This window comes from Opisthorchis viverrini (genome assembly GCF_000715545.1).
Source record: "Opisthorchis viverrini unplaced genomic scaffold opera_v5_623, whole genome shotgun sequence".
NCBI classification, from domain to species: Eukaryota; Metazoa; Platyhelminthes; class Trematoda; order Opisthorchiida; family Opisthorchiidae; genus Opisthorchis; species Opisthorchis viverrini.
Window position 1 is genome coordinate 24,049 of NW_008752292.1, and position 25,531 is coordinate 49,579.

The 25,531-nt window shown below is 41.0% G+C and overlaps 1 protein-coding gene across 1 annotated transcript in view; it reads right to left on the reverse strand.

Moving 5' to 3' along the window:
- Positions 1 to 21,589, reverse strand: part of T265_11881 (hypothetical protein) — a gene marked incomplete at both ends in the record, with an annotated part of 25,910 nt that extends 4,321 nt beyond the window's left edge. The window contains 5 exons of the mRNA XM_009178690.1: positions 415 to 756; positions 1,856 to 2,004; positions 5,279 to 5,467; positions 9,461 to 9,543; positions 21,477 to 21,589. Of these exons, the coding sequence (XP_009176954.1) occupies positions 415 to 756; positions 1,856 to 2,004; positions 5,279 to 5,467; positions 9,461 to 9,539 (759 nt within the window). The remainder of the gene's footprint in view (positions 1 to 414; positions 757 to 1,855; positions 2,005 to 5,278; positions 5,468 to 9,460; positions 9,544 to 21,476) is intronic.
- Positions 21,590 to 25,531: the final 3,942 nt, after the last annotated feature.

Genomic DNA, 25,531 nt, shown 5'->3' on the forward strand with positions numbered 1-25,531 from the left:
ATGTTCAATCCATTCTGATGGTCAGTAGCGTTGCGTAAATCTAAACTTAGTCCTAAAAACTAACACACATTAGATTTGAGTGCAGCTGTGCAAAGTTAAATTAGGGCTGAGTTTACAGTACTTGTTTTTTTACAAGTTGGAACGTTCTAGCTGGAGTGCCAGAATGAATCCGTCATCCTCGATCCTATTTCAAAAGCTCAAAAGAAAACAGATCTTACGCAAAATGCGACACATACGGATGGTCTTAACGACCTTTAACCATTTTCAATAGGGCTCATCTTCTATATAATGCTCACCGAATATCTGATCCAATCCAAAAATATTACACAGTATTACTGGGTATTTACCGACAAAAATCCTCACAACACAAGTGTGTTGTGGTCTTTAAGGTAGTTAACAGTCAGATCTGCTCACCTGCGCTGGTGTAACGGGGACAAACGTCGTGAAAACTGTCCACATCACATTTTGAGTGCATGGTGGCGTAGTCAGAGAACCTTGGTAACGAAAGTACTGTGTTGTGTCAACCTGACCCAGAAGGCCGGCCAAATCGAATGCAGCAATATTTTTTGACTCTTTAGTTGTTGTTATACTCGCCAATGCAGTCTCAAATTCACCCATTTTGCCAAACTCAGTCTGCTCTGTTTGTGCAAGTTTATCCTCTTCGTGCAGAATTCCAACAACAGCCAAACCATTTGGACTGGAAGTAGCTTCTTCTTTAGATTTGTAGAGTCGCCCGTTGTAGCAAACGATGTGAGTCTACAGGAAATGAACGTCTGATTCATGAATCATTCGCACAATGTATTTGCATTACTTAATATAAATATCCAGAGGGATTGCGGAATATCAAACTGATTTGATATCTAGTGTGATTAGGGTAGACCCCATTGTTTCACGAATTGGAAAACTAGAGAGACAGATGCAATATAGATACTATCGCCCAAATTATGACTGGAAAACATTTGTGGAAACCCGAGCGTGCTGATGCGTTCAAATTATGGACTCTACACGCTCCCGATATTTAGATTCTTTTACTTCACTTTCGGAGTGTAAAACTGTGGTGTTATACTCCATAAAAAGTCAGTTGGTGTGATATAGACATTGCCACAGGCAGTGTGAGACGGCCGTGCATGCGCAATTGTTTTTTTAGAATGGCCGGATTACTCGAATAAATGACCCCCCAACCACTGCAACCCTGCATTTCAATTTCAAATGCAATAGACTATGAGCCTACTTTAAGAAATCCAAAAAATGCTCAACATATCTTGCAAGCATGAAACTGAATTGATATGCTTACGTAATTGAATGAAAATTGCTATCACGCTGCAGCCCGTTGACACCAAAAACTGGCTTCCCACTATTCAAAGAATTAAATTCAAAAACTCCTGCGCATTATAAAAGACTCATAAACAATTTAATTCATAAAGACTGGTTCGGCAAGTATTCGTAAGAAACATATAGAAACTAAGCAAACAGAATTTATCGACCAGTACTTTAAATGCCAACTCTTCTTAACAACAGGAAGACATTTCAGTGCTGTGAATGTGGTCAGTGACCATCGACACATTGCGACTACTTAGCAGCCTATAAAGGTTTAGGCGAGGACCAACCTATTAAGTCAATGTTTCAGTTTTACTGTTGTTCCACCCGAAATTACGCCAGGCCTGGCATTAATCTCAGTGCTTAGGTCAGTCACTTGCAATCACTTTTTGCCCGCCAAATCGGGTTTCAGCAAATTATGGTAACATGAACTCTGAATATTACCTCGCGCTGACTTTGCAGTGTGTTGGTTGGAAGCACCTAACCTGTAGGTTCTGTGCACATCGCACTATAATCATAACCGCGGCTAAAAACTTACTTCCATCGCGTGACGCAGATCACCAATCAAGTGTTCAGAGCCTTCACGGGTAGGCCCACCCCAATGGAAATGCATTTGAATCGGGTAATAGGGGTCTTCGTCAGAACCGAGAGATATTTTCCACTGCTTTTCGTTGAACGATACCTCTACTGTAAATGATAAATGGATAAAAATGCTCAAGTAACCTGTTTTGCAGTAAGCTTCATAAATACCTTCTAGTTGTGACTTGGCAAACCGAATGTGTCGCATGAACTGAGGGATGAAATCTGCGGAAGATCGGGGAAAATCCCTGCGACATACTGGTACTACATAAAAGTATCCTCCCCAAGGACCATGGACCTGTGTGATTTTTTATTTTATTTTTATTTTCATGTTTCCGACAAAAAAGTCCAGTTAAACTACCTTCTAGTTGTGACTTGGCAAACCGAATGTGTCGCATGAACTGAGGGATGAAATCTGCGGAAGATCGGGGAAAATCCCTGCGACATACTGGTACTACATAAAAGTATCCTCCCCAAGGACCATGGACCTGTGTGATTTTTTATTTTATTTTTATTTTCATGTTTCCGACAAAAAAAGTCGCAGTTAAACTATGCATACTGACATTACCATTTGCCATACAAGCAGAGTGCAGTTACTCGAACCGGAAATTCTACACGTCTGGAACATTCTCTAATCCGATTGCGCTCACAAACCCATGAACTCAGACACGAAGGGATACTCTGAATGGATGCTGGCTTACTACTTCATGATTTTCTATTGCTTGTAATCTGGGTTGGCTCCGAGGAATATTGCTTTTGCACAAGTAGAATGTCAAAGAGGCGCACAAATATTAGATTACACCAATCGTGAGATTCAAGTTTGTGAATTCTCTGACACCACCGAGTTGTAATTTCCCGGTACACTGTCCCGCATCTAAAATCGTCGGTGCATCATGGTATCAGGCATCAAGATGGACGGAATTCAGCAATGTAATTTAGATGTGCTAATTCACACAGACACTTGGATATTCCACTGGCAAACAAAAAAATAGATCTGCATCCTAATAAAATATTTTGACTTCATTGTCGCGCAAAATGTGGCGGAGTGGCAAAAATTCGTCATTGGGTTCCACTTGAATCACTATTTCTTTTTGTGAGTTACCGAAAACATATTTTGAAGATGGCAGTAAGGTTTCTAACCAAACCACCAAAGTTAGTGGGAAGCAAATTCATGTTATCACATTCTGCTTATCCAATAGGGACAAACCCATTTTCCTGAGTAGCTGCTCTGAGATACTTTAAAGAGACGACAATCTGTTGACCAAACATGCTCTGATGCTGACTTTGAAATAGGTCTTAGGATTAACGGCTTGTCTGAGGTGACGAAGTACTCATTTAACATCAGAAACAATAGACGTTTCATATGACCCAAAAGTGCTCTATGTTGGAAGCATGATCACAAACTGACAATGCGTGGAAGAATTTATACACCCGATAATCCAAACTGTTTGTATGGATTCAAAGCTGCCGGCTGCTCCATGTAATACATTGAAAGTTTAATAAAAACGGTGGGACTAAGTAAATGAGGGCAACCAGAGGATATACCGCGAGTCCCCGCATAACCAACAGGCGTGGTAACAAGCGATCCAGGAGTTAAGACTTCCTGCTCAGTGTGATAAAAGGTGGGGTGGTTGTTCATGTAGGCCAGCCTAATTACCGTCGACACCAAAAATCACGCCGTCCGATTTACCAAAGGCTAACCATGAACGCCGGTTTGTATTTGATATGGTCGCAATCCTTGTAAAACCCAACAGCTGTACTGTATGGCAGTACTATACATCAGGTAAGTGTGCACTTTTTCCTGTGTCCTCAATCTATACAGACGTTTCAGGGTCCAGTTCGTTAGACTCGAGAGTTGTTAGTTTTGAAAAGCCACATCAGATTAGGTGAATCAGTCGCTAGCCCATTACATTCACCGTCCATCACAACCCTAAAATAAATAGGTCTCTACGGAGTTCACATAAGGTCATTTTGGTAACCGCAAACAAAGTGTGGAGATACGTCAAAGTTCTAAACGCTGGGACTCCTCTTTAAACGGCAGGAAACGGCAGGTCCAAAAGAAGGACAAGCCTCGTTTTTATGAAAATCTCTACGGAGTTCACATAAGGTCATTTTGGTAACCGCAAACAAAGTGTGGAGATACGTCAAAGTTCTAAACGCTGGGACTCCTCTTTAAACGGCAGGAAACGGCAGGTCCAAAAGAAGTACAATCGCCGTTTTTTATGAAAAAAAACTGTTTTTATCGGTGATTTGTTTGTCAATGAAGGACTAATATGCAAAGTTCGCCACTCATTCACATTGCCAGGTCACTCAAATAACCAGTGAAATAAGATCTATCGAAAAACGAACCATCTTACCAAAAATAAATTTCAACACTTAAATCAATGGTAACGCAAATTTCTTTGCAACACATTCACCAAAGCGTGTGATACAACCCCATCCTATTTTCTCATCATATAAAAGTTGGCTTATACCTTCCGACCACGTATTCTGAAGAAGTCTTTGAATTACTTCATGAATCCTCTAACCGAAATTTTGACCGATATTTGACCAGTCCTATTTTAGGGCAGCCACAACTCTGGTTCGGCTCTATTTGCCGAATTGGCAATCCAGATGGTTTTGTTAGGGTGGGGTGAGGTACCACAATATGTTGGCGAGACAGCACAGAACCCACCTTAGACATGAAAGCCGCGGAGCACTGTTTTTTCCGTTCAGATATCCGGCACTCGTGTCTACTCATCGCAAACAGTAACAATAGTGAGTGCTGCATGCATTAACGTATAATCATCAGCTGTGAGCTAATTTGCGCATTTTCTGACTTACTGGACGACAGCTTACGATGTGACAATCTAAGAAAAAGAACTTGAGAGTACGGAGAAAGAAGTGCATTAAACAGTGATCTTTTATAGAACTGGATTAGTCTTTAGTCAATTGTTTTTTATTTTAGGCCTCCCTTACCGTGTGTAGCATGTCCACCGGTGTCACGTTACAAGTAATTCGATATCTAAACATTGTGTGGTCGGAGATTGTTACAATCCCCCGAAGTGATCGGATTCAATAGGACCGGATGCCAATTGTTTGTTACAACGTAACATAACCCCTTGGTGAAATAAACATAGTCAGTTTATACACTCTAACGTCCTGTACGAACGACTATGCAGTTTATCGATTCATCTCGACACAGCACAAAAATCCAACTCAACGTTCCGAATTTCGGTTAGAAGCTGACCGTATCAAAACAATTTTGGCGTCGTAAACAGATTGGAAAAATTTGGTTTCAGAGAAGTGTTTCACATACCACTTAAACACCGCATGCCCTGTGGTGTTTTTTTAATCAGGACTACAGCGGCCAGGTAATAATCGTTGGGCACGGATGACTTACCAGTGTGACCATTGTTAGTCACTTTATAGGTCGTTTGTTCGACTTTTGATAAATTAGTTATCGTGATCTGACCGAGTTGCGGGGCATAAACCGAGTCCTTGTAAGTTAAATCAATCGGAGACTGGTAATATCCCGAACAAGAAGGATAATCTTTAGGCCACTTGGACGTGTCCGCATACGACCATTCAGCTGGAATGTGATAAAGAGATACGTATAAATTATGAGTCTCACTAGAAGAAGTTTCCGCTTGTCCCATCCATAGATAACACATGTTAGTTCCAGGAATGGTGGTAGTGTGAGGTGGTTTTGGGAATCTAATGAAGAGTTCGTCCTGCAAATGAAGACAATCTATGTTTAAAAGCTAAGAATCACATTATAACCGTTCATTTAAAAACCAGTTCATCAAAATCCACCTATTTGCATCAAGATCTTAGTCGATCGTTTATTTTCCATCTTTTTGCACTGTTTCATGGTGTCCTATATGGGTGAATACAGCTCAAGAATACACCACTCGGCCGCCGTATCCGATTGAGTTCCCCCCAGTCTTCAAGGATTAAGTTCAGAGGAGCTCAGAGTAACTGGATGTGTTGGCCCTGAGTGTTTACTGTGATTCGGGGAGTGGTTAAAACACTCTTTCTGGACACCCAACGTTCTCTTTCGGTAAAATCCCCCGACTTTCGGTCCTTACCGTCTCTACGCTTTCAGCACGAGACTGTAGAAAAATGTCTCATGGCACACACCCCGCATGGGTTCACTTCCGATCCTCTAGCTGTGGAGCACTCACTTTATTTGTCAGTCTCAGAATTGTCGAAAATTTACTTTTAATATTAAATGTCTATGGTTCGGATGCAAACTTAGTATCTCGCGTAATCTGTGGCTAAGTAAACCAGATGTAAAATACAGCGAGCTCAACTAGGATATCATCATCAAGCAAGTATCTAAAAGGGCGCTCTTTCACATAAAGTTTGGTCACAAAACAAGACAGTCGGGTCTACTTCACGTTTTAGCAGCAATCACCGATGATCAGCCGGCTCATTTAGCTGTGCTTCACGAATCGAGTTCGGCTCACTAAAGGGTGAAACGAAATAGTTATACTCTTCTCAAGTAAGGCTGCACTGAATCGCAAATTCCTGTCTTGCTGACATTAATACGCTCCTCTCCAGAAAAAAAGTGTCTCCATGCGGCCTTTCAGATGTCTTAGGGACGACATGGAGGTTCTTTGATACCAGATGAAGAGCCAAATGGATTACAGCGTTAGTGCGCGAAGACTTAATCTTTTTTCAATGAAACTATTCTAAAGGTCGGAGAGTTTTCAGCAATCTCGTGGGCAGTTTCATTTATGAAAGTATTCTGCGATATCTCAAATATCGTACCGACTGAAACATGAGGCGAACTTTATGCAGCACATTCAGTTGAAGAACATCATAAGCGACTCACTTGAGTCTCCCGTGAAAACCGAATTGATTTATAAATGAGTGTACATTTCGTTTAGCTTTTCCTGTTCGCAACTTTCTAGTCGCTCTTTTCAAGTAATAATACGCGTGTGCTGTGGTCTCACACAAAATGCGCACGCACCCTTCACGGTAGATGATGACGCTGATCAGCCAGTCAGTCAAAAGGCGCCGCTTGCTGTCCAGTTAATAAGACCAATGGAGAGGTGCAAACCAGGTAAGCAGGCAGACCAATGTAAACATCGTCAGACCCTGCTTCGGCAAAACAAAGAGCATGTCACAGAGTGTGACAAAAGCGGTAGCGCCGGTTTTCCTTAAAAAGTAGGATATGGCAAACAAGTTGTCAGCCAGCAGTGGTGTCTGATCGCCTCAGGGGATCATCCACACGCAGTACATTTTTCTGCAAGCCAATAAACGGATCAGCTTTGTTTGTTCTGACTTCGCTCATTTTTCGTGTATCCTTTATTTATACCCTGTCAGGAACACAAGCCCTTCACAAGTGATTACTTACGAACCCAAACCCTTAGCAGTGATTTGGCTTTTTTACAAACCAACTTACACCTCACATTTAATCTCATTTCGTGAGCTGTATTTGCAGAGAACGCGTGCATCAATCATATTTACGGTTGAACAACCATCGCTCAAGAAACGCGATGGATTGTGCGCACTGAGGCTGTGAGCCGTTTTGGTAAACTTAATTTTGTATAAAATGGCGTTGGTCAGACCTCAAATCATCCCAACAATCCTCCCAAGAGACCCTTAGTTTTATACCAAGACATATTTTAAGTGAAATTGAGATGCAGTTTTTGAGTTAAATTAACCTGAAAAAGGTAATAGCGTTACCGGGAATCACAACTTTGTTGGAAAGCCACAAATCTGTGTTTAAAATGGAATCTGTTGAAGGCGCAACTTGATATAAGTGGGACATTTAGTTGAAACACTACCATGACCGATGCATACGTGACCTATTAAAGGGTCGAATGCTACTTTTGACTTGTGTGCTGCACTCTCAGCTCTACTGCTGCCGGCTTGAAATCGTGGTTGATTTCGCTTGGTTTTCGAGAATGCCTAAATGGCACTCATCCCAAAACTAAGTAGAAGAATGCCATTTGATGTCAAAGCCATATAAAACTTTTGTTAAAAAACACAGAGACAAATGACAAAAAAATTGATTAGAAGATACTCAATGAGCCGACCGTGTCAAAGCAACAATCGGGGCATAAAACCAGGGATTCCGTACAACCCTTTTTGGACGGCAGAGTAGACCAGTGCACTTCGCCATTTAGCTTCGTTATCTTTTTGGTGCCCACTCCAGAGTAAAATTATGAAAACTCTGCAGCAGCAACTTGGTTTAACCAATATAGTAGTAATAAAAATGAAATTTAATAAAATGAAATGTTCTGTGTTTATACTTGACAAATTTTCAAAAATCCCTTAGTTCTATTATCACATCCGCTGAGATCTACGGTCAGCCTAATGAAAAACAAAAACTTCAAAAATCTACCGATAAAACTGATAGCAATATTATCCGAAATTGCCAACTTTTAGGCCAAACCCAGATCAGTTACAAGTAATCCTTGCATTCATTGGCAAACAGGAATCACTGAGCACATACAATCAAGCCAAAACAAAAAGCAAGTAGGCGCTCAGCGTCCATGAATCACCTATTAATGTGCATAACATGCTTTTTTTGCGCACCTTCAACGATATAGGGGACTGCACGACGAACATGTTGCAGTTAAACGTCTTGGGTGTTTTATCAAATTGTCATTTCCTTGGTAGTAAATATTGTGCATTTGTAACCACAAGTTTTGATACCATCCTTTGAAGAAATGAGCAAAACACACTTCCGTTGTTTACTCAGCAGTCTGGCAAGATAGTGTTGCTGTGACAAGTTCTAAGTACTTTTGAAGCTTCTTGAACAACCCTAACGCTATTATTCATTGTGGCCCTCGGTGTAAACAGCGAATAACTAAGACGCTGTTGAAATGAAACCTAATGGTTATTACGCCATAAATCGAAAGTGCGAACATCACATTGAAATGATATACATCACCACCTTTCAAACTAACGGTAACCCTAATTCAATCATTATTTGTGGAGCATTCAGGAATGTCGTTACATGTTTAATAGGTAAATTTGATGTGTTTGCGTGTGATGCAGACATATGTTTGCAGCTTAAAAATTCCGGGTAGGTCATGATCCTGTCGGGGTCTGGTTGACTTAGTGGAGCAAAGCAACATTTACACCTCCACGCTCGCGAACGCCATGGTAAAAGTAGTGCAACATAACTACAGAGGTTGATAACAATGAATTCCAAGAACTTTAAAGATGAATCTAAGGTTTTAGATCTTGGAAAGTATGTACATGCAAAATTATGTTGTATATTATGTATCCATGACAGAGACAATACAGTGCAGGGCAACAGTGTACCGCATGTGTACATCCATCTGCTCGCAGTTCAGTGATTATTCAAGTTTGTATTTTTTTCAGTTTTTTTTATAAAGCAAAATGAAAAACAACAGAATTCAGCTCACACGACGAGGAAGTTGGTTGCTTTCAATGTATATTCTCAGTCATTTGAAGGACCGTATATTTTTGAGGGAACTGAGAAGCAGCGTTCATAGTTTTAGCTTACAAACTTTGGTGTTAATTTGATTCAAGGACTCAAGCAAAAGTCTAGTGATGCAACTGAATCAATAGCCTTCGTAGAACTGCTGCAGAGACTCACCCGCTTTTATATGAACGACAAATAACGGTCCTACCAGAATCCAACTGAAGAGATGCGCAGATAACACCTTTAGTTCCATTTATCTGGAAGGATAAGGAAAGACCTTTCTGACTTTACAAAAATTTAAACACAAGATATTTAGATACCAAAGGGGCTTCATGCATGGGTGTCGAGAACTGAAGGAAGGTGTGAACTGTTCATGCTATCTAGAGAAAAATCGCAACAAAATAAATTACATTTCATATCGAGGAAAATGTCGGTAGCTCAGGTAGCGTAGATGGTGTTCGTTGGCTGCTCGCTGAGGTTGGCTTGCTCGCTGAGCTGGGCAATTTGATTGCAAACGTTTCGTCACCAATCGAGGTGACTTCATCGTTATTAAGGAGCGTAGTGGTGCGTAGCGGTGGATTAGTGGTTGTGCGTTGAGTAGTCTTACACGCGCGTTAATATACGTGCTGCTAGCAGGAGATGACCTTTGATCGCGGTCGGTTGTTCGGTCGGGCGGTTCCACTGGTTGCTTCGTTGTTCTGTCTCCCATTTGCCGACGTCCACGTGACCTTTGAGCTTGGCATCCCCTGTCGTCGTAATCTGGTCAATGCTGGAGTGACATTTGTCCTTTTGAGTCCCGGCTTGTGACCTTTATTGATTTGTCCCCAAGGTTTTCCTTGTTTCTTTGTTTGTGAATCCAGTATTCGATCCTCCGTGAGTGTTTCGGTTGAGCTGATGGTCTTTTGCACGTAGGTGTGCGTAAATTGGATCCAGTTCGATGCACCAGTTGATCGAATCTGCCGTGGGGTACCATGCTTCCAGAAACTCGCTTCCGCGTCTCGTGTCTCCGTAAGCCGAAATGTTTGTATTTTCCAGATTGAAATTGTGGCCTTCTTGGTCCTCGTGTATGGATATCAGGGACAGCGGGTCGTGCCTCTTGACGGCCGCGTTGTGTTCCTTTATTCGTATGCACACTCTCCTCCCAGTGTGTCTGACGTAGAATGTTTTACAGCCGTTGCAGTTGAGTTAGTATATCACATTGTTTTTCTTGAGAGGGGACTCATCTTCATTGTCGAAGACGCATCTTACAAAGATTACCTAGCCAGCTCAGAACATGCCCTGAAAACAAGCGAAATGTCCGAGGAGGTTCAACAACAGATCCGACAGACAGTCGTACCGGCGATCACACAGAATAGAGACATGCAACTGATTTCCAAAAAAGAACGAGACGCACTCACAAATCTACAAAAGGATGAAACAACCGTAATACTACCGGCGGACAAAGGATGCATCACGGTGATAATGGACAAGCCAGATTACATTGAAAAGGCCAAACAACTGCTGAATGACACCACAACCTACAAACCAATCGATCATGACCCAACTTCAAACATCATCAATCGAATCAACACGACGCTCAAGAAACTGCAAGCAACACACGAGGTAACCAGACAGGAACGTTAGAAAATGAAAGCCGATGATACCAACATTGTACAATTCTACGGACTACCAAAGGTGCACAAAGAAGGAACTCCACTTAGACCAATCGTTTCACTTCCGGAAACCCCATCTTATAAATTAGCAAAAGACTTATGGAGAAGAATAAAACACTTAATCTCCGGATCGGAATACACGGTCAATAATGCAAGTCAATGACTACGCAAACTACGGAACGTCAGTATAGAAGACGATAAGTGTTTGAAATGGGTTGTGCACATCCTTGCTCGGTATTAGGTCTATTGACTTCAGTTGCACGCACTATGTTAAACAAGTTACCAGAAGGATAATTACAGTGCGTAGGTATGATACTCGGCATAATTAATGTTTTACGCCTCATTCTATTGTCAGAACTTGCATGTATTTACAGCAAAGCCCTCCGTTGATGGCTTTGAAGTGATACTTAAGTCAGAATCAACACTACCAGGGATTCTACCCAACCTTAGATTGATACACTCGGGATCTTTCGTGGCTGAGAAAACAAGCAGCTCGAGGTTTGGTTAGTCTCCCTATTCAAAAATGCGATAAGTAAACCAATAAAATGCCAAAGAAGTATGATTTTCCGTAATCTGAATGCATGCATAAAAGGCTATGGACTCAAGTGAATTAGATATCGGTAGTTCGTGTCTGACCCTAGAGCCGTTTCCTCTGAACAGGCAATATAAGATATTCGTATTTTCTGAATCTCTGAGACAAAGGAACAAATAGGTAGATACATAAATAAAACACGTACGGGAAGCGTGTGTTAATCTACAGAATTATGCGAGCTAGTACCCTTTTTTAAAACCACATTTCGTTACCTATCGCTGTTTTTCTATTCATGGTTCAATAATGCCAAGAAGGCTAATGAACATAAGGATCATAAAATGCAAAATGCAGCCCTCTCTCGATGGAGGGATGGTTAGAGACGTTTGTCAGTGAATTCACCAAACTTTTGCTTGAGAACTCTAGCAAATTTTCCAGTTGGGTTGAAACATGATTTAATCTTGTCTTCACTATACATCTCCACATAAAAAACTGCTTGCCAATAGAAGTCAAGTTATCAATTTATAGTTCATGAATTTGGGTTAGGTTTGTTCTAGAAAGGTAATTGCGTGGGATGTTTCAGCCAATGGTTTCGATGAACATTTCTTTTTGTTAAGAAGACCAACCTGTGTCATATGGTCTAGAATCACTGCGAAATTTTTACATATCTTTAGCCGCCAAACACATTTAGCAGGATCCTCGATAAATGAGGAATATTTACTGCCTCACAAGGCCTTTGGATAAACAGCTCTACCTGAGCCATGCCTCTTTACTGACTTGTACGCTAGAATTAGGAATCAAATCTTAAGTTGCAACAGCTAAAATGATTCCCTTTCTTCGGTCGTGGCATCTAGAAGGTTTCTCCTAACGTTTCCGATCTTTGTGCTACAACCCTCATCAGCAACGCCAGCTCAACTTTCAATTAAAAATTGCCAAGGTTATCTTTGTAAACCGAACGACTGTTACCAGTCAGTGACATCGCCCAAAAGACAAACTAAAATGGTAGTGGCTTTAAGTGAAGAAAACTCGGTTCCGTTTTGCCACCTTTAACGACGTTGCTCTTTCTAAAGCTGAACCAAACCTGACTCTATTTGGGAAATAGGCACACAGATCTTCAGCTTGTTCATTCGTTTTAAAGCACTTAAGATGTGTCCAAGCTTGCAGATGGCATCCGAGTTGTTCGGGATGTACTGTGCACCATGGTGGAAGCGTCTCAGTGCACACTCTCAGTTGAATTTCTCATTGAACAGCAAAAGTTGTCCACTTGTATTAGCATAAACAGCACAGAATCTAACCCAAATAACAGACAGGAATAATTTGCGCACTATTGGGTTACAGGCAATCCCGTTAGAAAATGTCAGGTGTGATAGTTACAGCGGGTTCTGGGAATTATTAAGTCGGACAAATGTTTCAGGGAGAAGCATATTTGGATGATCGATAAAGGGTCAGTATTCACTTTCCGGAAGTCTTTTACTTACGTGTCACTGATCATCTTGGCACGACCAAGTCCTAACACAAGCACCCACCATGTGAGTGTTAGTTTATCCACTGTATATCATAGTTGAGAAATGGCGGGCCATCCGCAACTCGAGTTCTCCTTTCCTTCTAGGATATGGCGTTACTTCTGGACATACCATGTTACGGGCACGTGCTTGACACCGACTCATTTCCGGAGCATTTTTGCTTAATAATAGCTAACAATGTCAGTACTTGCATCAGGCCTTCATAGTTCCAGACTATTACCAAAGATTTTTGAAAGGTATAATACACAGAAATATTGTGGTCGCTTCGAAGAGAACCTCTCATATATAGGCAACTGAGCCCAAAGACTGCATATGCGTAAGCTCAAGTTATCCGGTACAATCAAACAAACATTATTTTCATTCGCATTCAGCACTGTCTGATGATTTCGTAGATGTAGTAGAGTGGGATATTTTCCAGGTAAACCGTTTAGACTCTTAGGGCATTATATCCCAATATATGATAGAAATTGCTTCCTCCAAATTTTTTATATGCTAATTGTAATCTTCAGTCGTCCTCTAAAATCCTGGGGGTTTGAAGTCCGTTGACAGAGAAAATTCACAAATGTGGATTGAGTGAACGCTTTTGAGCTTCTCAAGCCAAATTCTTCAGGGATATGCCTGATTTTGCACAACCCGAAAAACTCCCAGCATGTTTTGGCTTACGCCCTTTGACTGCAATGTTTGACGTTTTGGAACAAAATGATTACACTGCAGGTCGCAGATGACCAGGTGGGTGCTGGAGAGAAAATTCTATTGGATGGGCAGCAATACAATTTAGTGCTCGTTGGCGGGGAACGAAATCATTTTCTAAATAAGAAAAACCTGAAAGATGTTGAATATGGACGATGCTGATTATGCCATCGTGCTATCACCCCGAGCAAAATAAATCAAGAAAATATTCATTTTTTGAAAGAAAAACATGCTTTAATTGAAGCATGTTGAATGTATAAACCTTCCCATATGCTAGCCCAAATTCAAAAGCCTACAAATATATGACCATTTTTATTTAGCCGACCATTTACTTCGTCACTGCGAGTTTCAATCCAATTGTTCAACAAATTTTGAGATTTTAGGCTTTACGGCCTTTGTAGTCTTTACAGCTACACTTTAACCCCAGCTATAAGGGTCATGGGTTCAATATCTAACGATTAGATAGGGTTTGAAACCTTTATTTACACTGAATGCTACTCATACTTATGTCCTTTTGTCACTTTATTGATTACGGTATTGCTACACCACAAACCCGATTTAGAACTTGGTGAGCTAACCAGGTGTGTGGCCTGTACCTAAGTCTTTTGACATCCGAAACATTTTGCTTAAATCTGTCAGATTTGACAAGCGCATGACCATTGATGTTCTGCTTCTTTAGCGGTTTGTATGAATATGGTCTTCACAGGCAATCTTTCCAAGATTTAACAGATGAATACCACGTGCCTAAGAATCTAACAGTTTACGCAGCCTTTTTTGAACGGATCATTCTCCGCAGAATCATGTTCATTAGCAGAATGCCTTGCATGCTAATAAAACTTCGGCTTTTTTGACTGAAACATGGAACAGATATACCCTACATTCAATTTAAGACAAGATTATAGCTCACTTCTCGGTCGTTCTTCAAAAGAAATGATTATCTATCACTGAAAAAACCTCAAGCCATATACCATTGGATAAGATGCCCCTAAGCGATCAATTAAAGTAACCATACGTAGCAGAAATCATACACCCTGGTAACCTTTCTAAATAAGCTAGAATCCTAACTGCAGCAAGCCACCCCGCAATACTCAGTGCATCTAACGAGCCCACTGGCTAACCACTGGATCCTGAGGTGTTAGATGGTCCAAATGATGCCCAAGCCATACTTTGTATCACACAAAGAGTTATTGAAAATTAAGTCTTGTCGTGATTCTTCCGTACGCCTTAGAAGGTTTGACAGATTTAGGTAGATAACTGTCCCAGAGACGTATGTGTTAACCCAACGATCATGCTACATATTTTTGAAAACAACACAACGGGTCGTTTAAGCAGATAATTTTGGGTTACCTCAACGCTGGCCGAGAGGCCACTGCTAAACTAGCGGTATTGGACGATGAAGCCGAATGTTATATTGGTAACGGTCATAGCGCGAAAACGTACATTAACCTAGTATTTTATCTTGTATGTGATGAGAATGAACGCCACCAGATGTAGTGAGTAATTATGTGGCAGCTGAAACGATGTCACTTTAGTTGATCAAACATAAGTTGGTGCAAAAAACAATCCAGAAATCGCAGTAGAGCTTTTTTATTCGTTTCAGCCAATCGATCTAATCGATCCGTTAGCTGTGCACCAAACGGCCAAAAGTGGCAAACATATGACAGGAGCAGAATGCACGGCCGTTTAGAAACTGAAAACGTTTCCAGAACGCCGTCCTTCAGCAGCTATAATATCAACATGCTTATCCCGTATTTGCTGGTTGTCGGAGAGACCATATTCTATTAGGTGTTCGACGCATGATTTTTTCCAGAAAATTAGTGAACACAAGCACTCTGTTGGCCAAAAATTTCAAAGTCGACAGGAAGACTCTCTCTGTACATCCAAAGTGGGCGCGCTTAATACATGGTTCATATCCAGACCACAAGGTTCTCGCTGAACTGCAACATTAGACTGCATCCTCACTATTTCCTACTTGTCTCGCAATGTGCAATAGTTTGGGGTGAAATAGCAACCCTTTTCGACCACAATTTACGTAACAATGTGAACTGGCGGGTTGCTATATTTTGAAAGTTGTCACAATTTGGTTTTCTGTATGACTGACTGAGAATTACCTTGCCTACCACTGACAGTTTTTGAGGCTGATTTAATTCATGCATCTTATGGATCAAAAACTCCCATTCCCTGTCCGAAATACAGGTATTTACCTATATATTTTCTATTTGAGGCTCTCGAAATTAGTACCATTGAAGACATTTTGCGGGCATAGTCAATTGATTTTGCCCGGTCCGCACTCGAATCACTTGCTGTCTCGAAACAGATTTTATGTGAAAAGGGATTATGATGGTCGCTACAGAGCCACTGACATGGTAGTTGGTTGAATTTGTGAAAGGGCCTTGGCGAATGTGTTTGTTACCTGATCCATTTATTAAAACTTTCGGATAAGATGGTTGAATAATTCGGTGAGGTAACGTTACTTTTAACCCAGTTTAAGAGAATAAGTGAAACTCAGTACTTACAGACACCGAGGTCGATTAAACCTGTCCGCAGTTTATTTTCGAATGCGTTGTGAACGAGATGAATGTATGAAACGCTGCCGCTAGGACACAATGTAAACTTTCTACGTTGTTAATATAAATAAGCGGCATCGATTGGTTTGAGAAATACCGGTAGTTGGATCGCCTTGTCCGGTCAACGGCTAGTTTGGACAGGAATCATGCTTGAAACCAAATTCAGTAGCGTCGCTAAAATGCTCATCCGCGCAGATGCTAAGGTAAGCCTCAAAAAAGAACTTACTGTGAGGTTTCCCGCCTCAGATTTCAGCTACAACTTCATTAAAATTCATTCAGAATTTCCTTAGCTTAAAACAAAGCCAAAAATACAGTCTTAGATCGTTCACTAAGAGCAGAAGGAACGGTTTCTAAAACAATAAAAAACAAGCCGGAAAGATATTTCAAGCAACTTTTAGTTCAGGTATCCTACGAACCTCTATATAATTTTAGTAACTGCAGGTTTAAATCCCACTTTTAGATAAAATACAGTTTTGGATCCTTAGGCCCTACAGACGCCATAAACCAGGCTAGATACCAGGAATGGAATCATGCTTTTAACTGAAAACATTTGTTTTTCCAAGTGTTAAAACCTAACTCATTTTAGAGCACAAGAAAATGTCTGGATTAAAAATTGCATCATTGCTCGGGAGATATCTACGAGGGTTTGGCAACAGGAAAACTTTATCTAGATCCACAGTTTCAATTTTTAACACTTCTGACAGTGTAGTGAACCAGTTTGAGGCTTACATGCGTGAAATTTCGACACAACTCGCAAGTCACAGCTTATGTTACAAAACGGTGGAGCAATTTGGACAGTAGTCTTTTTGCCTAATCACACGTTCTACACATTCAATACATTTATCACTTTTTCGGAAAGTAGCTTGGTGTTGTCCCTAGTATCAATTGCAACGGAACGTGCTCGAAGCCCAAAGGAATGAGTTCTGGATGAAACGTATACAGTATTATTGTGCTCTTCTGAAGACCCCATGAGCCAGAAGATATGAACAATTCATATACCACTTGAAAACGTGTAGTGTAGTGTTAACTAATCGACTGATATATTCTTGACTTCGCGCTAAACTTAGTTTACTAGAAAAAAACCTACGTAACGGGCCAGCTATCTAGGAAAATAAAAACGTACCAGAATCTGCCACAGATAAATGTATGTGACGTTCTGTCGTGTGGAGTTCTTGTGCCTTCTTAAGGCCAAAAATTCACTTATATTGTGAACCACTCAGTCAAAATTTTGCTAGATATCAACCATATTTTATTCAGTTACATGAACTTATCGCAACTGCGTGTGTACGAATATCATGCACCTGATGCAGGCCAACAGCGGCGCAGTCATTCGCGTAATAGTAAAAAATCGCAGTTCAGGTAACCTATTAGTTGTGCATAAATCCCTTCTTCTGCTCACGAACGCAGCTGCAACACCGGTTCATTGTCCAAATGTCGTGCAACGCAGAGTTCAACTACCACCAGTTTGCGCCAGTCCTGAAAAACCGAACATACAGCACCCCCTTAGAATTGATGTTATCTTAACTAGGTTATTTCCTTGAAGTTCGTAAGTTTAATTTCAAGTTTAAAATCATGATTTTGAACGATCGCCCAACTGAACCTTACTTAGTTACTAATCTTAAGCCTCACTCTCTTAAATAACTAGCACTGCGTGACGCGGTCTGCTTATTGCCTTTCACACCCAGTGAACCAATACATGGCGATTTGTGAAATGATATGGTATGTGTATATAAAAGACTGGTAATCAGATGTGAAGCCCTACTAAGTATACCTTTGACCAATAACGGACCAGATTTTGGTGTACGGACTGCTAACGAATAATCCAAACTGAACACCGATTAAGTAGGAATCCACGCAAACATGCTAAATTAGTCACCAGATACCAAGAGTGCATAAAACCCCGAGTCGCCTCAAGAATGTAGGATACTGTCCTAACAGACCTACCACAAATTTTTCATCTGTTGATACAGAAAAGAACAACCAACACGGGAAGAATATACACTGTTTTGATTTTACATCCAGTCGGATCTTTAATTTTTTATATCTAGATTAGTTCCTGTCCGCGCTATGTTCTATAGGAGTCATACCATATAACTACTTGCATTATACACACCACATAACTGGAAACCCGATAACGTCTTTTAGAGAACATCCTTAACCCGCTTACACCCAGAGCTTTGTGTAGTGCGATTTTTTCCGCATTTCTTGGACCACGAGGTAAAATATCTAGTTCAATAAACAGCAGTTGTGGCTTTCGATGTCTTATTGTGTACACCAGGATTATCTCTCCTGATAGCATGCAGGCAAATGTTTTAGCAGAATGCGGAGTTTACAAGCTTCGGAACGGGCGTCGTAGAGCTCTTCTTCGTGTGGAAGCGTCTTAGAATTAATGTTTTTATTGGCATTCAAGAAGTGCAATTGGATCTTTGGTTTTTATTGTTTTCGTTAGCTTTCCTCTATCACAGACACTTTCTTATTATATCTGAGTCGATAGCCCTAAGGAAATAAGGTCTTACACCATCAAGGATGAAAATTTGTAATAGGGGTTCTGAAAACGTTTGCTATTGTGTTTACACTGAAGGACTTCTTATAATTCAACCTCATTACCCCAAAACAAGTAGCAATAAAAGTTATAAGGTTTCACAAGTAACTGGAGAACAAAGGTGAACTACCGACATTTGGTGACATACCAGCTTGAACGGCACATCAATTGAAGATAATTCTTTTTGAGCAGGATTCCAACCATTCAAAGAGAGATTAATTCTTTGGTATAAGGTGTAAAAAAGCTGCAAAATTCTGGAGATATTCACTCATAAATAGAGAACATTCGAGACTTAACTGGTGCGCCTTCAGACCGGACATATTTGGTTGCAGAAGTAAGAGTAAATGTATTTTTTAGAAAAATAACTCCGCTTCATGACCGCCGATGAGGCCTAATGTGCAGCCCGGCGAGATATCGTTAACTTTCGTGGAAATTTAGTTGTAGGGCCTTGAGCGATACTGTGCTGTTTTCGAATACTATATAAACATTTTTTAAGGTTTGCACTGCTTTGGAGCTTGACAATAGCCTGTCAAGGTGGACCACTGGACAACACGAATGACTTCGCCCTAATCCGTATCTACTGAGCTGATACAACTCGAATGGTATTGTGAACACTCATCAGTTTATTTTAAATGCGCTATATGCGTTTGAATGTGCAAATCGGATTACAGAACAGAATTAGCGCGAAGTTTTTGTTTTCTATGGTTTTGGGAAGAGACCGCCTTTTTTCCGCTCTTCATCTTCATGTGTTTCAGAGGAGGTTGGTCCGTTTCACTGCCCAAACACGCCTTGGTATCATTCACTGAGGTGGGAAACTATGAATACATCCATGGCTCCTAGAATTCGCAACTCGCCTATCTACGAGGTTGGTGAAGATTTGCGGCAGATGGCGCGGAATATTTATTGTCCCGTTTGGTAGGAAATCTATTAGAATAAAAAATGACTTTTTGCCATTAGATCTACCAAAGCGCACACGTTGAGAAATAATCGTGCAGCTTCATAAGTTGTGTGTTCCTACACATGGTTATCATACGTAAGCTTGGAGATTCATAGATAACTGCTCCATAAAAACACAAAACACCAGATATTCCTGGCACGTATTCATTGGAAAAGGTTAGTGTATTAATACGTCAAATAATACACTGATATTTCGCTGATAATCGAGTTAAATCTGCGCCCGAGAGTATTGGGTAAAGAATTCAACCAGGAGAGTTATTCACTGAGAACAAAGCCTTATCGAGTTAAGCTCATCACCAAGTGTTAGCAATCCGATAGTATTAAAGAAATTATTCGCAAGTCTTCAGCTGAAGAACAGAAAAGGCCCCTTCACTCCAACCCCCCACACGCCCTTTGCATATCCGATCATCAGAAGAAAGCCGACCACACAGACCGTTTTGCTAGAGGTACCGCCGTTTGAAAGCCCAAGAGGCAAACTTTCATGCTTTGTTGTTTAAAAAACCATTAAACTTATTGTATTTTTGTCAAATTAAGTCATATACAGACACCAGTCCCACTGGTAGGAGTACACTTCTGTAAGATGATCCATCATAAACCAGTGCAGTCTTGCTCATGCGAGCCAAAACTCATTTAGGCACTTAAATCATTTTATATGTTTACAGTAAGCTCTTCGCCCAGTGTTTCTAAACAGTTCAAGAGCATTTTAATGACATTAGGCAAAACGACCTTAGATAGGAAACCAGCCACTTAAATAGCAACACCTGTATTAGCCCAGTCTATTGCCAAAACAGTTTCATGGTTGAGCCCACAGCATCATGATCTGGTTATATGCAATTATCCAAAACCATTGTTGTTTTGACGACTCAGGAGGAATGAAAGTAACTGCATGTTATGCATTCAGTCTGGGCTGGAGAGTAAGTTATGTGCAACGAAGGCTCACACGAAGTGCGCTCTGTGGAACACGCGCAAGCTCGTGTAGGCTACCACCGGGTACATACCACAATGGATATGTAGCATGAATACACACAAGACTAATCAGCGGTTAAGTCAGGCGTCGGCTTGTTTTAAAAGATTATTTTTTCAAGTATTGAAGCTGTTCTTGTGCAATAGGACAGTAAACTCAATACAGTACGCCCATTATATANACAGTAAACTCAATACAGTGCGCCCATTATATATATATATATATATATATATATTCATCCACCTACCTACCACTTGTTGTTTACCAAACGCCTCTGACACTATACCCACCGCAGTGGCTTCACGATGGTGATTTGTATGGTTCGCTCAGCCGCAGTGAACAGTTCAAGTGAGGAGAACCTCTATTATATTGTTCGGCACTCGCACGCTCGAGGCGCTTGACAGAGCACGCATATCTCAGCGACAGCGAACGCAAGCATGCTACGCAAACTTTTTTGATCGTCACATATTGTCTAGAGAAAGTCTTAAAGGGAGAAAAATACACTTGTCTTGGACAATCTCGTTGCCTGGCATTCAGGTGTCTCGTCTGCTGTTTTGACCGTAGTAGCTCCCATTGCCTCTAATTGTACTTTTGCGTTCAGAAACAGTGTAGTGCTATTAAAGGTCACACCCCGCAGAACTCGCCAGGTCACTTCCTAGTTAGCATTAGCAAGTCTTCAAAAGAAAGTTTCCTAGAGACCTAACCAACCATGTGTATTCAACCGTACGAAAGTATCTTGTAAACCGAATGAGGGACGGTTGCTTACCGATGTATTTGCCATTAAACAACCAATGTTGGTTGCAAATACCACAGGAGGTCGTTAGGGCCAATGCCACTTGGTTACATTCACACGATTGCGCAATCATGCGTGCATGAAACTCAGTATGGTTTCTGATTGTTTCATCACCTTTTCAACCAATACTATTACTGCGGTGGCCGGGTCAACATGCGGTGTGGTCACGCAGAATGAATGTGGGCGGGGAGAATGTTAGGTGGTTCACGGTTTTATGAAGTGACTTGCAAAAGGCAACCAATAACATGCCTTCCCACCTTTGCAGGCGATGCACCAATCGGTGCCATGTACAAGACCGATAATGAAGTCTGGCCGCCTCTACCGTGTATAATAAGCGAGACTGTTTTACATTTCGATCTAGACTACGTCTGATAAAAGTCGCAAATTTAAACCAGTTTGATGATGATGATGATATATGCATGGAATGTATGCATCGAAAGGGTGCAAGAACAAATATTACTTCCAATGATGTGTCCAAACTGCAAGTCACATTTAGTTCCGGCCGATTATTGTGTAAGCTTAACGCAGCTATTATAGGTTTTCCGGTGCTCAGGGCACATAGTATATTACGATAGAATGTGCTACCCAACGACAACAAACTATCACCTTCTTTATGTAGTATATGAAGAGCAAGGGACGAATTTTTTTATAACGCCAACCTCAGCAGAACTCTTTTCAGAGTGGAATGATGGAACTTCATATGGAAGGAGATTGTGTTTTGGGGTACTCTTCCTCAAAATTTCAAAAACATCAAAAATTTACTCGACACATCAATTCTCCAAAAACGCTGTGATGGACGTTATTTCGTCTCAGCTTGCATACACTCACAGTCTCCTTGGCATTGGTTTTATTTCCAGCACCTGTCCAACAGCTGACTGTCACGTACTGTCTGAAAGATCCTCCAAATCTGAGTAATTGATCCAGACTCCTGACGGTATGACGAAGATATTCCTTAAAAATGCTTGCCCCGATTTGTTTAGAGGTTTCTGCCACCTACTCATCTGTAAATCAGTACACACATATAAGACGTTTCTGGACATTCTTCGGATGTCTTCAGTCCCAAGTACATTTGACGATTAAGCTGAATTATACTTAGATGCTTGATTCTTCCGATAACAATAAGCTGAGCAAACACGTGAAACATAATGCTGGTGTTGAAAACGTTTCCTCACGTATCACTAAAAAAACTGCTTGACTGTGACTCGGCAGGGATGTTTGGTGAAACTGGTTGAAACGAAATTTCATCTTATACTGCTTTCTTAAGGACCTGGAAACTAGACTTTTATGAAGTGGAATTTCATGCAAAACTCGGAATTAACTCTCACCAAAGTGACCGGATTGAGGTTGATCCCGGACGTCATAAACAAATTATAAGTAGCAACCACACTCATTAACAACATCTTGTCATTTACCAGTGGTCGTGTTTCCTAATGAATTTCGTCCGTGTGTTAATTAGCCGGATCCATTGCATTCCAGAAACAGTTTCAAACAAAACAGTCTCAAAATTAGGTCATGATTAGCCGGTCAAGGCTGCGCATGAAACATGTGGATAAAAGCACCGGCATTCCACAACAACGGTTTACACTTAATTTTGCAAAATGCCGCTTATACAAGCTGGGGGAAACCAGAAATCTAACCTGCTTAAATTAAGGAGTGAATGAGATTCAAGACCAAGTATATCTGTTGAGTTACAAACACGAGGAGACCACTTGTGTGACCATCGTGTCGCAGTATTCTACGCGGCCGTTTGGCCGCTGTCTATCAGGCCACACAAATCGCACATTTCGTTAAGGTGACACCTGACTAACTCGAACGTATATTCAAGCAAAATGAAAACGCTTTCCTAGGCCTATGCATCACGTCCCAAAATAAACGTTGTCACTAGAATTAACGTCGGAACAGTGGAACCATGGAGTGGTTTTCCCGACGTTGAAGTATAGATAATCCGATTCGCAATGAGCGAATGAAGTTTTAAAAGGAGACTTTCGCAACTGTTTTCGGAACGTCTAATAGTGCACTAATAACTAAACCAACCACGGCAGTTACTTGTTCGGTTTCGAAGATTGCAGGATTCTTAAATGTGCTTTACACTTAGGCAAACTTTGAGGAGCAGCAAATGGGATGGCCTGGTGCGCCTCGTAGACTAGACCTTCAGCTTCCAAATAGTAACAAATTTATGAGCGAACTTTGGACATTCCAGTATATATATATATATATGTTTGACTTCCAGAATTGGATTTTCTTTTGACCAAGTTCTGCAGAGAAATATACTACTTAAACAGCATTTGCATATACATTAAATCACGTAGAAACTGCACGTTTGTGTTGCGGAAAAGCGGAACCGACAAACCTTCGCAAGTGAAAAATTATGCTTGTGCATGTGATATTCCAGAAACCTAGTCGCTTGCAAATTTCAGCTCATAATTTGTGTATCCCTTTTGGTAAATCATTTGCGCTGATGTGGCGAGGGTGATGATCTCTGTTGATCACTTGCCAGCAAATGTCCCATAAAACCTTGGCCACATTTGAATTCTTGCACACCCGAGCGAGCTCTTACGTTCAGCCCACGATCATCGTTGACTGAAGGACCTCGAATAAGCCCCAGGCATGGAAAAAGCAGGTTGGCCTTTCAATTAGGCACCTCTTACGTGTCACGGGGACTATTCACGATTATCCATTAAATTGTAAAGAACTACCATAATTTGACTTGGTTAATATGGCTAGATAGCTCTCAACTGAAGCCGAGGAAATGTGAGTCATGCCAAAATTCTAAGAAATAACCCACAGAAAGGGACGTTCAAGGATTCAGTCATGGATGCAAATTTACTAGTTTTCTCCAGTTTACCGCCCGAGCCAAATGTGAAAACCAGTTTATCGGTAGCTGAGAAAACTTTCTTTACAGCGGAAAATTCAAGAAGCCCTTCGTTAGAAAGTATAGGGAGGTTTTCTGACTAGCCTTACCACCCTCAAACTTAGCCAACTGTCAATGGAGCAAGAAGCTTTTCTCAATTCGAGGTATCCACTTCAGTAGTCTTTCTTTGGAGTCGGAATAGCAAGGAAGCTTTTTGTCCCATCTTCAACGGGTATAATGTTACCTGGTGTTTTGTTTTACTACCATTATAGGCAATCAGATCAATGATTTAAATCAAGCCGTTCGCATTTGAAGCTGCGTTACTCAACGGCTTTGTCTCCGGTGACTGTTCGTATTTGTCAACTCGCCGAAATGCTACTCCTAGACATCTATTGCAATCAAACAATTAGGACAATGCAAAGTAAATTTTCACATGTACACCAAATGCTGAATATGTTGTTCTTGATTACACACCGACCGAATACATCTACGAAAAAACGGAACAACTATTTCGCGTCCAATATCAATGAAACATTTTGTACAGTGCTGCGCTCGAAGAGCTCGAGTATCGTTTTCTTAGCCAGAAACTTGAGTTAACGCGCTGATGGGCTGATCTCGGAAGAAATCCGGTGGCCGATATAGGACCCCTGCATAGGACTAAAAACGGAAAACAATTCACCCCTGCATGAGCCGAAGAAATGCTTGGCAAAGAGTCTGGAATATGAATTTCTAATGCATTTCTCGGAGAGCTTTAGCACTAGAACCCATCGATATTTTAGAGATACTCTCGACACAGCGAACCCATAAACTGTCGGCTGCAGGGGAAGTGGTAGTTTACCGGTATATGTCTTAGTTGACTGTGCAGAACAAAGCATCGATTAATCTTGCCTTCTTTCACTCTTTCGTACTTCACATGTTGTGCACTGCTACTTACCACTATGAACGGTTTTATTAGCAAACTGGCATCTTTTCTATTTACTTTTGCAATGTGTACATTTTGCACACCATACTCATAAATGGGTCTAGTAATTTTAACCGTATCACATGATAGTTTCGTCATTGACTGTTGAAACCTTGTAAGACTGCTCAAGCGTGATGTGATCTATGCGTCACCACCTATTGTTGCCGACGTATTTTTGGGTGATCTGCGACCGGACTCTTGTTCTCATTTTCCTTG